Source organism: Mirounga angustirostris, unplaced genomic scaffold (assembly GCF_029215605.1).
Source record: "Mirounga angustirostris isolate CCGP_5_RB_7025 unplaced genomic scaffold, mMirAng1.0.hap1 SCAF_5, whole genome shotgun sequence".
NCBI classification, from domain to species: Eukaryota; Metazoa; Chordata; class Mammalia; order Carnivora; family Phocidae; genus Mirounga; species Mirounga angustirostris.
The window spans coordinates 103,282,538-103,299,980 of record NW_026991713.1 but is presented as its reverse complement, the minus strand read 5'-3'; the positions used below and the strand labels follow the sequence as shown (position 1 = coordinate 103,299,980).

At 47.9% G+C, this 17,443-nt stretch overlaps 1 protein-coding gene across 2 annotated transcripts in view; it reads left to right on the top strand.

Moving 5' to 3' along the window:
• The window catches only part of ADA2 (adenosine deaminase 2), a 28,411-nt gene extending 11,357 nt beyond the window's left edge, over nt 1–17,054 (top strand). For both annotated transcript variants that reach the window (XM_045874129.2, XM_045874128.3), the window contains 6 exons: nt 6,602–6,729; nt 8,418–8,508; nt 9,647–9,755; nt 13,156–13,313; nt 14,305–14,507; nt 14,743–17,054. In XM_045874129.2, coding sequence (XP_045730085.1) covers nt 6,602–6,729; nt 8,418–8,508; nt 9,647–9,755; nt 13,156–13,313; nt 14,305–14,507; nt 14,743–14,842 — 789 coding nt within the window. In that variant the 3' untranslated portion in view covers nt 14,843–17,054. The remainder of the gene's footprint in view (nt 1–6,601; nt 6,730–8,417; nt 8,509–9,646; nt 9,756–13,155; nt 13,314–14,304; nt 14,508–14,742) is intronic.
• Nucleotides 17,055–17,443: the final 389 nt, after the last annotated feature.

The following is a 17,443-nucleotide window of genomic DNA, read 5'->3' as shown; positions in this document are numbered from 1 at the left end:
CATGTTTGGGCCCCACCTTCCAGGATTCTAATTCTGTGCTCTTGGGTAGGGTCAGGAAGCTGCAAAATTAACTAGCCTCTTCCCCTCCTCCCAGTGATTCTAATGCAGATGATCTGACCCAGACCACACTTGGAGCGAGGGCCTTCTTCGCCTTGACCTTTCCAAAGCACTTGAGCTGCATAGCAAGCTTGCGTTTTACCGACATGGAAACTGAGGCTTGGGAAGGTCAGAGAGCTCGACCAAGATCACATTGGTGGTAAGGACTGGATAGAGGCCAGGGTGCTGGATTTTATGAGCATTGAGGAAGCCATGCTTGATCAATCTCAAAGGGAGCTGCTGGAGGGGCATCCGGCTTCGAGTCTCGTCCTTCCGGAGGGGAAAGAAGGCCCCTAGGACTGGCCGAGCTGATGCTTCACCCAGAGTGGTGCCCAGAGGTCGCTTCCTGTTGCGCAATCCTGGCGGCTTTCTCGGTGTGGAGCCTGGGGGAGGTAGCCCATCAATCCTGGCAGAGCCCTGGGCGCCTTAGGGGGCGGAGGGGAGAGGAGGGAGGGGGAAATCACGGCTTTGGGTCTTGGTGGCTGTGAGGGCTGTGACTTTCATCTCGAGCCCGGCAGGGAAGCATTTAGGGAAGATGCTGAGAAGCTGGAGGGAACACAGTAGTCTCTGGTTCCATCCCTCCCCTTTTCCGGCGGGGCTCTTTCCTTCTTACTCCGCTGAGGAGTGGGCTCCGGGGCATCCCGCTTGGGGACCCTGCCTCGCTGCTAACCTCTTGTCCCACTCTGCCCACCCCCCACCTCCCTAGAAGGTGGAGGGCTGCTGGGATTTGGGATTCTGGAGAGGCTGAGGGGGATGGGATTTGACCATTTGTTCTGCTCTGACCCTGGAACAAAGGCCTCTTGCAATAGAGAGTCTATGCCTTAATGCCCCCCATTAGCCAGAGTCGGGGAGCCATCAGCACATTAACAACTAAAAACCGACTGCACGGGAATTCTTTTGCTGAGCCGCACAACCTCCCCCTTCTTGCTTGTGGGGCTAATTCAGGGCCTGGGATGATGTTGATGGACTATCCTGGTTGCTCAGCCTCCTATTGTGTTACTAATGCTTGATAACAAAGGCTACTTGCCTTTAGCAACAGTTGCTAGGCGGGTCTTATCTCCCGGGCTCCAGTCCCTTCCCCCACGGCCAGAATCGGAGGCCCAGGCTGGGTCCGGCCAGTCTTCTGAGTGGAGCTCTTCAAAGACCCCAGAGGATTATCAACAGGGCATTGCCCTGCTGGCACTTCCTGACAGGAGATCTTAGGAGGGAGACACATCAGTGGCAGAGAGAACCTACGATGGTCGTTTCCAGACGTTTTCTTGGATGCTGTCACTTGTATAACCAACGCTCCCTGGGCTTCGCCTACCCACTCCCAACGCCAGGGTTTTTCCTGGATTCTTGGCAGATCCTCCATTGAAAATTCCACCTGGCTCGTTGCTGAAGTGACCATTGTCTGATGTTACTGGTGTAACTCTGCGAGAATACTGACAAACAAGGTTGGGGGGACCCTCTTAACTGCTCCCCTTACCCTACTTATCCTGCTATGCTGTAATCAAGCTGTTTACTTGTCTGTCAAGTCCACAAAAATGGTAGCTCTTAGCCCTAGCTGTACATTGTACCTTAGAATCACCTGGGGAGGTTAAAATAAAAACAACCAGCTTCTACCCCAGAGATTCTGATTTAATTAGTCTGGGATGAGACCCAGGCATCTCCCTCTCCCTAGGTGATTCTAATGTGCAGCCAGAGCTGAGACGCTGAGACCCCTACCTGCCACTGGAGTATAAAGGTAAAAGACAGGGGCTGCTGACAGGACACACTCAGGGTCAGCAAGATTCTGTAACTCGGCAGATCCCTCAGCCCCTCACTCCCACTGTGCAATAGGACTGAGTTTCTTGACCTTTCTCAGCCTCAAAATCCTCATTTGTAAAATGAGAACTACCTGATAGTGTGGTTTTGAAGATTAAAGGAGATTATGACATAAGGCTCTTGGCATTGCCTGACACATAATAGAAGCTCAGTTAATGCATGTTAAATGCATGGTGCTCGAGTGGCATTGCGAGTTAGAAATTGTGAGTCCTGGCTTCTGGTCTGATACAAACTAATTGTGTGACCTTGAGCACCTGTCTGCTTTCACATTTCCCTTCGGTTCCTTCCAGCTTCAAAATTCTATAATTCCATGATATCATAGACAATAAAACTTTGTGATCTTGTGTAAATAGCCAACTTTATAGTTTCACAATTAAAAACTATAATGAAAATGGAGATAGTCTACATTGAATCCAGTGTTTTCAACTCAAGGGGGCTTATTACATGGATATAGCAGCTTTTGTATTACATAGTCTTAGATAAATGACTGACACCACCTACTTGTACTTAATAATTGTTAAATTCTTAGATATTAACTCATCTTCCTAGGATAACTGCAGAACTTTGAGTCATTTTTCTACATCCGGTAATAAGATTGGTAATAATAACATTGTTATTAATATTTATCATTTCTTTTTTTTATGTTTTCATTTATCTTTTAAAGTAATCTCTACACCCATCGGGGGGCTCGAACTCATGACCCCGAGATCAAGAGTCACAGGCTCTTCCGGCTGCACCAGCCAGGCGCCCTAACAGTTATCATTTCTGAGTGCTTTACAAATATTAACTCATTTGATCCTTGCAGTGACCCTGGGAGGTGTGATTGACTGGGGCAGAACATACCTCCCCTGGGAGCCGGAACCCAGAAGGCTGCCCAGAACCCCCTAACCAGCTGAGAACTTTCCTTAAATGCTTGGCTTCACAGCAGTGTTCTAACCAGTAGTGGAATGGCTGTGAGGCTGTGAGGAGTTGCAGGTCTCCCCGTGAAAAGGGTCTCTTGCTCCTTGAAATGGGGGTGCTCTTGAGCGTTCAGATCCTATCCTAGGTGCTTCCATAAAGCCTGCAGTTTCTTGGCCAGGGGCCAGAGGCCCAGGAGCACAAGACAGGGGCAGCCCCGGTGGTGATTTACTGAGGCACCAAGAGACAGGGCTCTGACATCTGCAGCCCCAGGGACCAGATTCCATCTTTGTGGCTCTCCACGCTATGGGAACTGGCAGTGGGATTGGAACCCTGCAAGGCAGGAGTCCCAGATTCTCCCACAGTAAGTACTGGAGTGATAGAATTGATGGAACTCCGACCATATGCAAGCCCCCATCATGCCTCTGTGTCATTTGCATATCTGTACATACTTGCTTAATATGCCAAGGATGATCTTTGAGGCAGAATTGTCATTTGTTTTTTGTTTTTTTTTAAGGTTCTTTTGTTTCCCTTCTGTTCCGCCGGCACTACTCTACTGGCCACACCTCCCAGTGTCTGTCTATCCGTCCCTTCTCTAAAACATGCCGCCTGGGGCTTAGTACTTTTGAAACTGCTAGTGGACAATGCTCTTCTTAAGTTAACGCTTTTTTTTTTTTTTTTTTAAGTTAACCCTTATTTGTGGAGCTCCTACTCTGCTGCTATAGGAGGGGAGGTGGGAAGATCCAAAGGAGCTGGACCCTACCGTTGGTGGTTTAGAATCCGGTTGGTGTGTCTGGGCGGGGGACTCAGTAATGACACAGCAGTCAAGGCCTGGGGAAGAATTCTGTTCTTCCCTTCTGCAAATCAGCTGCGGAATGCCGAGACAACTTCAAGTATCAATTCTGGGTTGGCCTAATGCATTGTTCTCAGACTTGGACACTCAAAAATTTTGGAGGATCCCAAAGAACTTTTGTTTATATGGATTATATCTACTATATCCTGTATAATCCAGCCTGTATTAGAAATTAAAACAGAAAATTTCAAAACACAAGACTGCACAAGCACACAATCCATTATTTGTTAGAGCAATATTTGTCACACTTGATGCAACTTCTGGAAAATTCTGTATACTCATGAGAGAATGAGAATGAAAAAGACAAATAACATCTTAAAATTTTTATGAGGAGAGTTTTTGATTTTGCAGACTGCCTGGAAAAGTCTAGGGGATCCATAGGGGTTCCCTTACCACAGGTTGAGTACTGCTGGGGTACAGGATATTGGTTCTTTTGGCATCAAAGTTGTGAAGATTCTAACAGAGCACCTGGAAGTCTGTTGAAGCCTTGATCAATGACAGGAATTCTCCTTTAAAAAATCCTTGGTAAAGGGGCGCCTGGGTGGCTCAGTTGGTTAAGCGACTGCCTTCGGCTCAGGTCATGATCCTGGAGTCCTGGGATCGAGTCCCATATCGGGCTCCTTGCTCGGCAGGGGGTCTGCTTCTCCCTCTGACCCTCCCCCCTCTCATGTGCTCTCTCTCTCATTCTCTCTCTCAAATAAATAAAATAAAAAATCTTTAAAAAAAAAAATCCTTGGTAAAGTAGGAGAGGATGAAAGTAACTTTCCTTTACCCTCTTAAGGTTCGGTTTTGGGAGCCTGCAAATTAAACTGACAAAAGACCCATTAACAGGAGAAAAGGCATACACATTGTATTTGATGTTAATATTTAATTTTTGGGTGCATGGAGGCCTTTGTAGAAAAAAGTGAAGACCCAGAGAAGTGGGTAGGCCAGGTGCTTATATACTGTTCTAACCAGTGATGATAAATTATGGAGAAATGATGATACAAAGGAAAAGGGGTTTAGGTTTCTGGGGCAGTAAATTGTGGGGAGGGAAATATATGGGGGAAACTCATAGAAGATAAGGGTTACGTTACTAAGGTTTGCTTGTGCAGACCCGTGGCAGTGCTGACCTTCTGTCTCCAGTGATAAGCCTTGTTCTCCTGGTGTGGGAGATGGAAGGGGGAGCACCTTCACCGACAGTTTATGTCCTGCTTGTAGGCAGATAGGAAGAGGGCAAAGAGCTCTGTCTGGTGTTTGCTGCTTAATTGCCTTCCACTCAAAATAATCGTTATGCAAAAGTAGCATATTTTAGGGTGGCATGTTCTAATCCCCTTCAGTAAAAATAATAGTAGTAACCGGCTATACTAGATACTGAGTTAGCAGTTTCTAAGATTGTCTCCTCTGGAAAGTTCTGGCAGCTTTAAAGTTCAGTAAGCCTGAGCATGTCCAATCCTGGGCCAAGCAGTCAGAGAAGACTCACCTGCCAGTGCTGAGCCCCGTTGGCTGAGGCAGCCTTATGGGGGATCGCATGAGAGGCCAGGCTTCAATGGGGCAGCAGCAAAGGAAACTGAAGAGCCAAGGCCAATGGGCCCAAGAGAAGGGGCCAGAAAGAGCTGCCTATTCACCCCACTTCCCCCAACCCAGGCTGCAGAACAGGACCTCCGGAGGTGAAAGAGCCACGAGGCTGCTCTGTGGGACTGAGGAGAAGAGGGTGCTGGGGAGGCTGCCCCGGGACCGAAGGCAATATCTCCGGGGTGCAGCTAGGAGGGACAGGGTAGGCCCCCTGGGCCGGTGAGAGCACGCAAGTGACTGGCGGGGAAATGAGAAGAGCTTCCTGCACACGACCAGCTCCAGGATATAAGAGCTGACCCGAGGGAGGGAAAAGGATTTCTCTCCTTCAGGTGGTGACCGAGCTCGCGGCTCCCATTCTGCCTCTGCCCTTCAGCCTCCACTCCCTGACCCTGCAGCTCTGGCTCTGTGTGGCGCTGCTGCTCCCTACACAGGACTAGCAATGCTTTAGCCAGGGGGGCCGGCACAGAGCAGCCTCCTTGGGCCCAGTTTCAATGCCATGCCCCCCACCCCCCCGAAAGCTTCTCTGACCCTATCCAGTTAAAAGGAACCCTCTTTTCCTTGGAGGTCCTGTAAACCTCTGTTTAGCACTTAATTCTTCCTGCTTTATATCATAAACATGAATAGAGCCTGTCTCCACTAAATCGGGAACTCCTTAAGGGCAGGCATCTTGTCTTACCAGCATTTGTCTACCCCTTCCAGGGCCTAGCCTGGTTCCTTGCACACGGCAGGTTTTTAAATGATGTTCATGGAAATAACTTATGCATATCATTTCTTTCCATCCTTCCTTGCCCCACAATCTCTTTGGAAACTCCTACATCCGGTCCTGAGCCTGAGCTGCCACTTTTTGCAGAGCTGAGAGCTGACCCAGTGATAGGAGAGGGCAGAGGTTGCTGCAGAGGATGTGCCCACTCCAACCCTCTGGCCTCTCACGGCAGGCTTGGTGTGGCCCAACCTGCAAAGAGGGGACCTCTTTATACCCATTCCTTCTCCTTTGCCTTAGCCACTGTCCGTTGCTGGCTCTTGTCACTGCCCCTAACCATGTCCACCTCAGGGGACATCCCACCTAGGGGTGGGAAAGCGGGGCGTTGAAGTGGGTCCTCTCCCCCGCTGACTGTTCTTCATTCATTACACAAAGGCCTATTGAGCATCTACCATGTGCCAGGCACTGTTCTAGGTACAGGGACCCAGCAATGAATGAGACAGGCAGACAGCCAGCTTTGTGGTGTTCAAGAGCATTATCCCAGATAGGACTAGAACTTCTGATAAATGTCAGAGGCTGTTGAAGGCATTGGGCAAGGAAATTGCAAAGTCTAACATGGTTTTAGAGATTATTGGCAACGGGAATGAAGTTTCACTCACCTCTGATGTCTGATCATGACCATGCTTCCTTCTCAGGTGTATGAACTGAATGGGACCATCCATAGCCAAGAGTGGTCAGTGAGGACTTACAGAGAAGTGGCTTCTTTGTTTGCGAAAGAGCATCCTGGGTTTATTGGAATCAAACTCATTTATTCGGATCACAGGTGAGAGAGAATATGGCTGAAGCTGCAGGACTTGGGAGAATGGGTGGGCTGCGGGCAGAGCCACTAGGAAGGGAGGGGAGGAGAGGGAGAAAGAGGGAGGCTGAGAGGCTGGCATCAGAGACCTACCCCCAGGGCCAAAGAGCCATGGGCTCAGCGGGTACATTCGCAAATGGGTGCAAACATCTACCTCTAAAGTCACTTCTAGTTTGAATCTTTGCAACTAAGTTGAAATGAAGAACTGTAGCAAATTTCCAGATAATTCTAGGCTCTGGCCCATGTTGGCCTGGGTGACTCAGTTATGGATATGTTTTTGCCTGTATGTTCAGATAACTGGCTCATTTCCTTGTTTGAATTGGGCCCTGGGGTTCTGCCTGATGTGTGCTGTGGGTGGCTGTGTGCAAGGCCTTGCCTGGTGACCCGGCCCTGAGTGACAGCTATCTCAGAGTCCGTGTGTGGACACCCCACAGGATGATGTATGTGGGACCTGGTAGTGTGAACAAGGACCCACTCTTCCCTCAAACAAGCACAGAAAGCTTTATAGCTTAATTTTCCTTCTGATTGTACGGAAGGACAGCTCTCTCCTCCTGTCAAAGGGCAGCCAGTCTAAAGCCTGTGACCCATCCACAGGGCTGGAGATGCGGGGGCAGCAATCAGATGGGGATCACACTGAGTCAGGGCTTGGAGGGTGGGGGGGCAGCTCCTTCATTTGCTCAGCCTACCCTAGAAGCTGGACTCCGGAGGGCAGTCAGACTCCGCCCCGCCTCATCACTGCTGAATCCCCTTCCCTCCTTGTGAGGGCTTGGGGGGACCCCACAGGAGCAGGGGTCTATCCCTGTGTGCTAGGCAGCTGGGATGGAGCTGGAAGGCTGGGGCCCCACTGGTTCCCCTCAGAGGCTCCCTGGGAGTCAGCGGTGGGAGGGTGTGAGGGCTGGGCTGCAGTTGGTCAGTGCTCCGTGTTCCCTTGGAGCTCTGTAGGAGAGGGAGTGAGCACTATGGGGGAAGGTGGCAGGAGAAATTTAGGCCCCCAGAACTGAGGAACAGTGAGCCAGCTGCTGTGCAAAGACCTTTGTCCTGTCACAGAGTTGTAGCAGACTTTTCCCTTCGGTGCTTCTGTTGTCATGCTGTTTGCCTCATCCCTATCTCGGACTTGAACAGAGAGGGTGTGGAGAGAAGACAGTTCGCTTATATGGTTTCTGGAGTGCTCAGGGCCTTGCTGATTGAACGGGGGGCAGAGGACATAGCGTTGCCAGGCCCAGCTGACCGGACAGGGACCTGAGTGATCTGCTGCATTCCCTAGGTGCCCAGTGACCAGAGAGCCGGGCTCTGTACTGCACCCACTTCTGGGAGCCACCTTCTCACGGATGCAGGGCAAGTTTTGGACGAGGCCTCTTTGCTTCATCCAAATGTAGATAAATGATGCGTATCCCATGGGTCTCCCTTCCTCACTTGTTTTCAGACACTGTGGGTCTTTCTGGAGCCAGCCAGAGTCCTCGATAGGGTTGGATTTGGGCGAAACAGCTCACAGATGTAGCCACTGGTAGGGATCACAAGAGCAGGCCGGGGTCATGTGGGCAGTGGGGAGGGGCTGCTGAGGACCCCCCAGGTGCTGGCGGAGCCACTCCAGGGTACACAGCACCACCAACGCCAAGTCACGCTGTCGCCCCTGCTTCTCTCTGTCTCTCTCACAGAATAAAAAATGTGTCCTTCATCGTGAAATCCGTCCAAACAGCCATGATGCTTCGAGCCATGTTCCCCAGGATGGTGTCAGGGTTTGACCTGGTAACGACTGTGCACGACGAAGCTGTCTGAGAGTGGGGTCCCACAGGCAGCTCCTCCTGAAGGCCTTGGCGGCTCCCACGGAAATCCTCCGCAGAGGCGCAGGCCTGGCCAGAGTTTAGCGCTGGCCTTCTCTGGGGGCCTGCAGGAGGATGGCAGTCACAAGAGAAAGGGGTGCAATAAGGGCCAGAAGGCTGAAAGGGGGAGTTCCAGAATAAGGAGAATTCAAGGAGGTTGGGCAGTAATGGTGGGCTTACTCCCATTCCCCTGCCCTCCGCCCTCTTTCTAGCCCACGTTGCCCACCCACAGCTGGCTCTTAAAACTGTAGCACATTGGGGGGGGGGTATGTGTGTCCTGGAAGCAGAGATGGGGCTAATCCTGGGCAAAACTGTCCCCTGCCCCTCCACCAAATCAAAGCCAGCCAGGGCACACTTCCCAGATGACAGCTCATCAATCGCATTAAGGAAGCTAAATTAATTTGAACTAACTGGCTGAAAGGCACTCCTGACTCCCTTTTATAGAATCTGTACATTTTACCTGAGTCTGTGCTTAAGCTCTTATTTTCAGACCATCCAGAGCTCAAAGGGGTAGATTTCAAAGGCTCATTTTGTTTGGACCTGGGATGGCCTCCTAGGATCCCTGGGGGTTGCTCAAAGGGTCTGGCCTCTCCTGAAAGGGGCAGAAGGCCCCCTCATCCCACCTTTTCCATCTGTGTGCAGCACTGAAAAGGGGGCTGAGAAGGAGCACCTCTAGTATAGAGCTTCCAGAACAGTCCCTACAAGGACTGTAATGGACAAGTCCCGAGGGAAATTGGGGTTGGAAGGGGGATAGGCAGTTGTTCAAAGGGATCTACTCACAAGCTCCAACTCTCTTTCAAGCCTGCACTCCATTCTACTACATTGAATATCCGTATTTGGCTTATTATAAAAATGTGTCATTGATTGTCCCCCACCCCCAACAAATTAAAATAGGCGTCCTGAAGGAGGTACCTTTTTATCCTAAGGCACCCTTACTCTTGGCACACAGCTACAAAACCCTGGGGGTATGTGTGGTTTAGTTTGAAAAGCATAATTTTGTTGTAGTGACAGCTGAGGCATGGACCAAGCAGATGGCTCCATGTCCTCTCCTCTGTGTTCTGCAGGTGGGGCGTGAGGACACTGGCCACTCCTTGTATGACTACAGGGAGGCTTTGATGATTCCCACCTTGCATGGCGTTAAACTGCCTTACTTTTTCCATGCTGGAGAGACAGGTGAGCCATATGGAGACAAGCAGGACAAAGGAGGTGATCAATAGGAGGGCTCCTCATCATCATTCAAGAGAACTGATAGGATCCTGGGACAGTATTAAAACTGTTGATAGTCCTTTTATGACACTTGTCCATTTCATATGCATTATTTCGCTTAATCCTGATGGCAACCCTTGGAGAAGGAATAGCAATGATAATAACAGTATCTGGCACTTTACATATTTCTTTTCTTTCTTTTTTTTTTTTTTAAAGATTTTATTTATCTGTTTGACAGAGAGAGAGCACAAGCAGGGAGAGCAGCAGGCAGAGGGAGAGGGTGAGGGAGAGGGAAAAGCAGACCCCCTGCAGAGCAGGGAGCCTGACACGGGACTCCATCCCAGGAACCTGGGATCATGACCTGAGCCAAAGGCAGACGCTTAACCTACTGAGCCATCCAGGCGCCCCACATATATTATTTCTAATTCTCACCCCAGTCCTGCTAGGAAGGTGTTTTTATCCCTATTTTATTTTATTTAAAAGATTTTTTTATTTATTTGGGGGGAGGGGCAGAGGGAGAGAGAATCTCAAGCTGACTCCCCGTTAAATGTGGAGCTGGACACCAGGCTCAATCTCAAGACCCTGAGATCATGACCTGAGCTGAAATCAAGAGTTGGATGCTTACCCAACTGAGCCACCCAGGCACCCTTCTTCCCATTTTATAGTTGAAGAGCCCAAGTCTCCAAACATAGAGTGGTTAGTCCAAGGGCAAGGAGCTAGTCATTAGTGAAGCTTGAATTTGAGCCCTTTCTGATGATCTCCATTTTATAATGCACAAATTATGCTTAAAGAGATTAATTCACCTGTCCAAAGTCATACACGGGTTAAGTGATAGAAGAGGGACTAGAACCAGGACTGCTCTAACAGCTAGGAGGCTCTGTCCACACTCACCAGGTGCTGAAGAGGAGACCCCACCCAGCTCAAGCAGGCCTGCTGCTATTGTTTCTGAAATGCCATTAGCCTAGCCACATCTTTGTTCCCCTAAGCTCACTCCACAGGCTCATAGGTCATCTCTCAGACCTTCTCATATTACAGTCCTTAAAATGTGTAAACCTTAAGCAAAAGGAGTCCCAGATCATGGCTGCAATTTCAGGTCAAAATGAAGATACCAGGAGGAAAGCTTGCTGCTGCATCCCACCGGGTGTCCCTGAGTACCTTAGGTACCTGTCATCCTTAGAAGACCAAGGAGATAAGTGAAGAGCAGTGGGGGCTTGAATTTCACAACCAAGTTCAAACCAACTCTCAGAGGAAGGGTCCATGTACATTAATCTCTTTTTTCCTGACATTTCAAGTCATTTTGAGTCCAATTTAGATCAAAGTTGTTCTAGGAGATTTGAAGAATTGTTTTGGGGGGATGGGATTAAGGGGGAGGGGTTGTTAACCTTGAAGAACTTGTGGTCTAGTTGGGAAAATCATACTTACCTGTGTGAAATCATTTCAACAGTATGAAACACCGTAACAGGATCTAACCACATTCTAAGATGCATGGCCCTAGGAGAGGATTTTGCCAGGAGCTGGGTATTTAATACCCAAGAGTCATGTTCTTTTTTTTTTTTTTTTTAAGACTTCATCCACTTATTTGACAGAGAGAAACACAGCGAGAGAGGGAACACAAGCAGGGGGAGTGGGAGAGGGAGAAGCAGACTCCCTGTGGAGCAGGGAGCCTGATGTGGGGCTCGATCCCAGGACTCTGGGATCATGACCTGAGCCGAAGGCAGGCGCCTAACGACTGAGCCATCCAGGCGCCCGAGTCATGTTCTTATTTTTAAAAAGGAAGAGGGGTGCCTGGGTGCCTCAAGCGGTTAAGTGTCTGCCTTCAGCTCAGGTCATGATCCCAGGGTCCTGGGATCAAGCCCCACGTTGGGCTCCCCGCTCAGCGGGAGCCTGCTTCTCGCTCTCCCTCTGCTACTCCCCCTGCTCGTGTGTTCTCTCTCTCTCTCTCAAATAAATAAAATCTTTAAATGAAATGAAAAGGAAGAGATCTGGGGTGCCTGGGTGGCTCAGTCAGTTAAGCGTCTGCCTTTGGCTCAGGTCATGATCCTGGAGTCCCAGGATCAAGTCCTGCCTCGGGCTCCCTGCTCAGTGGGCAGGGAGTCTGCTTCTCCCTCTCCCTCTGTTCCTCCCCCTGCTCATGCTCACTCTCTCTCTCATATAAATAAATAAAATATTAAATAAATAAATAGGGAGCGATCTTTGAAAAGAAAGTTCTAGATTGGAAACCAGTGAAAATCCACCTGAAACACATACCCTAACCAGCAGTGGGAATTCTGGGGTTTTATTCCTAACAGAAAAGGGGAATTTTCATACTTTAAATATAGATCAGTTAGGATGCTTTTGGCTGCCAGGGATGGAATACACACATTTAATAGGTTGTTATTTTTTTTAAGATTTTATTTATTTGACAGGAAGACAGCGAGAGAGGGAATACAAGCAGGGGGAGTGGGAGAGGGAGAAGCAGGCTTCCTGCGGAGCAGGGAGCCCAATGCAGGGCTTGATCCCAGGACCCTGAGATCATAACCTGAGCAGAAGGCAGATGCTTAAGTGACTGAGCCACCCAGGTGCCCCAAGATCATCTATTATTTTACATAATAAGTGACCTCTGCTGTCCTCATCAAGTCCAGAGTTTCACCTTATTTGGTTGTCAGGTAGTCAAATTACATTCAGGTGTAACCAATTCAATGAAGCAAAAGACAAGATATTTCCTCCAGGGCATCTCCTTTTATCAGGAAGGAAGCCAAAGAGCTCCCCACAAATAACCTTCCAGACCAGCATTAGGACCATCCTAGCTGCAAGGGAAGCTGGGAGAGTCAGGACCTGTTATTTTCACCCTCCAAAGAACGTCCTGCCAGCAAGGAAGATACAGTGGGGGTGGCTGGTAAATAGGCAGGCAACAGTATCTGCCACCATTTTGTGCTGGTCATTGTGATCTTGCAATTGATGTTGCAGTTGATATTGTTGAAGATATAAATTGAGTAAGTACACACAAGTAATTATATTGAGAGAGTTTGCAACACACTGTTGTAAAAATAATAAAATTCCCAGAAAATAGCTCTGGAAACAAACAAAAAATGGAAAGAAAGAATATAGACTGTGGAGTCAGATAGACCAAGGTTTGAAACCCAGTCTTACTACTTAACTGAATATGTTCCTTCAATTTATAAAGCCTGTATAAGTTTCAACTTCTTCATCTGTTACATACATACATACATAAAATAAAGGCTTGCCATACCTTTCGTTAGCATTGTTACAAGGAAAATGCGTATGTGTGTGAATGTTTGTGTGTGAATGTTCTTTGATCTGGAGCCTTTATCTGAGGATGGTCTTTGGGCCAGATCCATCTGAGTGAAGACTATCCCTTTTTCCCCAGACTGGCAGGGTACTTCCATAGACAGAAACCTTCTGGATGCTCTACTACTGAACTCTACCAGGATTGGCCATGGATTTGCTTTGACCAAACACCCAGCAGTCTGGGCTGACTCCTGGAAGAAGAACATCCCCATAGAAGTCTGTCCCATCTCCAACCAGGTATGCGTGATCCATGCAACCAACCCTCCAATCTCAGCCTCTGTTCTGATTTCCCAAACTTTTTCCTGTATAATTTCTTTTTTAATATTTTTTATTTATTTGACAGAGAGAGACACAGTGAGAGAGGGAACACAAGCAAGGGGAGTGAGAGGGGGAGAAGCAGGCTTCCCTCCGAGCAGGGAGCCCGATGCGGGGCTCAATCATAGGACCCTGGGATCATGACCTGAGCCGAAGGCAGACGCTTAACGACTGAGCCACCCAGGCACCCTACTGTATAATTTCTTGCTCCTTAGCTCACTTATTTTCTATATTCCTCCACTGTCTCACTCCCATTAATAATTATTTAGGAATGACCCCTTGCCTAACACATTCATAACAATGAGGCAGCAGTGAGGGTCCCCAGTGGGGTAGAATTTGGGGCAAAGCGATAGACAAAGCTAAAGGGACAGTAAGGAAGACCAGTGGAGTGGGAGGGGCCATTGGATACTGCTGTTCCCACAGATGCTTGGGGTTCTTTGTGCACCTGCCTGTCTTGCTCTGTTCAGGAGAGCTGCTCTGAGCCGGACCAAGAGAGACCAAATGTTTGTGCTCGTGAAGAAACTTGGAGAAAATTAGGAAGAGTACAGGACTGGCTCTATTCCTGTGTTGTACCCAGAAGTCATCCTAATGTTCAGTGGTGATGAAGATAAGAAAGGAGCTGGTTAGGGCGCCTGGGTGGCTCAGATGGTTAAGCATCTGCCTTCGGCTCAGGTCATGATCCCAGGGTCCTGGGATCGAGTCCCGCATCGGGCTCCCTGCTCCTTGGGAGCCTGCTTCTCCCTCTGCCTCTCTCTCTCTCTCTGTCTCTCATGGATAAATAAAAATAAAAAAAATCTTTAAAAAAAAAGAAAAAAAAAAGAAAGGAACTGGTTATGCTCATGGTCTTGCCTCTCTTGTGACAACTCTTTTTATGGGTCAGAGTTTGTCTTTCTCCTTTGCCTCTTATTGGCAGGTTCTGAAACTGGTGTCTGACTTGAGAAACCACCCTGCCGCTGTTCTGATGGCCACTGGGTACCCCATGGTGATCAGCTCTGATGACCCAGCTGTCTTTGGTGCCAAAGGTTTATCCTATGATTTCTATGAGGCCTTCATGGGCATTGGGGGAATGGCGGCCGATCTGAGGACACTCAAACAGCTGGCCATGAACTCTATCAAGTGAGTATCCTGTGTACTTCCCAGATCCCCAACTCCCTCTTCCATCCCACAACTTGTGTTTATCTCTCTTAGAGTTTGGGGGCAGAAGCCTGGAAGGTTTCTGTGTGTTTTCTCCACGTCGCCTCGGTTTCATTATTGCTCTTGGACTGGGGAGCAATGTGCCCTGCAAGCATCTGAGATCCCCTCACCTGTTCCCCAACCCTTTCTCCTGACCTGAGTGCCTTTTCTCCTGCAGGTTCAGCACCTTGTTGGATATTGATAAAAAGGCTGCCATGAAAACCTGGGAGGAGAGATGGAATATGTTTGTAGCCGACCTGGCAAGGAGGCCAAAGTGAGAAGCTAGCCGTTTATTACCCTAGTCCTCTGCTCCTCTCTGCAAGCTGTTCTCACCTTCCATCAATCATGCTTGAACCCACTCCAGTGTAGTTGGTACCTCCATTTCTTCATCAGAACTAACCTCATGAAGGTCATCAATGGCCTCCACATTGCTTGACCTCTCAGAAACACTTAAACAGTCTACCAAACTCATCTTTTTGAAATATCCTTTTCTCTCAACCTCAGTGACATCAACTCTTTTGGTTTCCTCCTTTCTCTCTGGCCATTGCTTCCGGGGTCCCTTTTCCAGATGCTCTTCTCTATCAGATCTCTGTGTTGCATTTCCTCAGGGCTTAGTTTTGCCTCTCCTCTGTTCATGTCTCTGCTTCTCTCCTCTTCTTTTCTCTCTCACTCTATAGTCTTTTCCTAGGTAGTCTCATCCACTCCTTTGCTTTTAAATACCATTTATTTGCTGATGATTACCAATTTATTTATTCATTTGGAAGGTTCACAGGAATCTCAAAACGTACTATGTGCAATTCTGAACTCAATCTCTTCCCTTTCAACCTTTTCCTGATCTTTCTCATCTTGGTAAATGGCATCTCCATCCATTCCACCCAGTTGCTCTACGTAGAATTTTTCAGTGAAATTCTTGATACTGCTCTCTCCCCTGTTCCCTACATCAAAATGTATCTTGAATCCTCCATGCCTCTCTATCTACATTGCTATTGGCTGAGTTCAAGCCACTATCACTTCTTGTCTGAGTTACAATAGCCTCTTAATTGATCTCTCCTTTCTTCTCTTTGCCTTCCTCATTTCATTTTTCACAGAGCAATGACTTTTCAAAAATTAAATCAGGTTACTCCATTGCTTACAACTCAGTGCACTTAGAAAAACCCAAATGTTTCAACAGGGCATATAGCATCCTATTTAACCTGGATCCCTTCCAGCATCATTCTACCCCGGTCTCCTCTAGTGTACCAGATTCTGGCCACACTGGTCCTTTGTTTCTCAAATATCCCAAACTCTATGCTTCATCAGAGTCTTTTCTCATTCTCTCTGCCTGGGATATTCTTTCTTTCCACTTTTGTCTAACTGACTCCTGTTTACCCTTCAGGTTTCACCTTTAATGTCACTGTCTCAGAAGTTTCCTAGACCCCTAACCTGTTAATATCTCTCATGGCACCTTGCTTTTTTCCTTCATGACTCTTATCATAATTTGTAATTATATATTTATTTCTCTGTTTATGGTCTCCCTCCACCAGAGTGTAAGCTCCATGTGGGCAGGTACTAATGATTGTTTCCTGTACACTGTGAACCCAGAGCCTAGCTCCATGCCCCAAACCTAGTCAGTACTGAATAAAAGATTTGTTAAATGATTGGATATAATATTGAGCTGGTTGCTGAAGCAGGAGGGAACAGAGCAGAGTCTCCTCAAAGAAAAGACCTCATGTGATCCAATTCTGGCTCCTAGCCTGTTCTTCAGGAAAAGGAAGGCAAGAAGCCAGCCCTGTCTTTACTTGACTAAAGGAAGAGAAGGAGGGTCAAAGAATTCCTTAGAAGTTGCAGGTGGATTCAAGTGTCCTCATCCATCACCCATCACCTGCACCTGAGCTCAAAGGCAGCAGCCAACACTCTCTCCATTAGTAGTTTATCACTGTTTGGTTCATGATGCTGGAAAAAGTCTTGCTGATTAGGGGTCCTCAACCACAGGCTGGCACCCAGATGGAACGGTCTTTGATTTATTGCCTTAGCCAATCCCAGGAGATAGTACATAGGTCCCAACTCAGCTGACTTATATTTAATAAATGGTGAAAATGGAACTTAGCAGAATGGACTTCTGTAGCAAGTTGTCATGACTACAGGGGTCTCCCAGGAGTGTAAGGTCTCTGACCTGGACTTGGTGTGATCTCTGATTTGGCAAATTAAACCAGCTACTAGTCTTGTCTTCATGCCTGGTTCAATAGGCTGAGTCCTAGCAGAGAACTAGAAACATCAACAGAACCAGATGTTAAGTTAGGAAGATCTGGGAAACAGGTTCTAGCCCCCTTGGAACTAAGTAATATTTCTGCCAGGAGTTGAGTCATTAAATCTGATTTCACTTATTCCTCCTGTAGGACTTCCCAGAAGGTACCCTGACATATGTTTTTTGGGAAAACTTGTGTGTTAATTGAATTTTTGTAAATGAAATCATGCTGCACCTGGGGCCTTGCTATTTATTTAAAGGAAATCTGAAGCAAAGCTCTTCTGTTAAAACATATTTTGTAATTTGAATTATGTAGTCTATATTTATTTATTTATTGGAATAAGGTTAAATGCTTTTTCCTTCTTTGTCAGGTGAATTGTCTGGCCTGGAAAATCCTAATGGCCAGGGACACCAAGAGTCCCTGACTTGCCAGGCTTATTGTACAAGTCCCCATTATCTGGCCCATGATGAATGCCCTGGTCCAGCCCCCTCCTCCTGGGTCCTGGAGCTTTTCATCAGTTGGCACAGCTCCCAGGGAAGGGCAGGGAGACTTCTCAAAATTCAAACTGAGGGAATGTTGTTGGAGATGCAAATCATCCTGTTTCCCAGCAGGTGAGAGTTTGGGACCCAGCCTTAGGGAAAACCATGGAACATA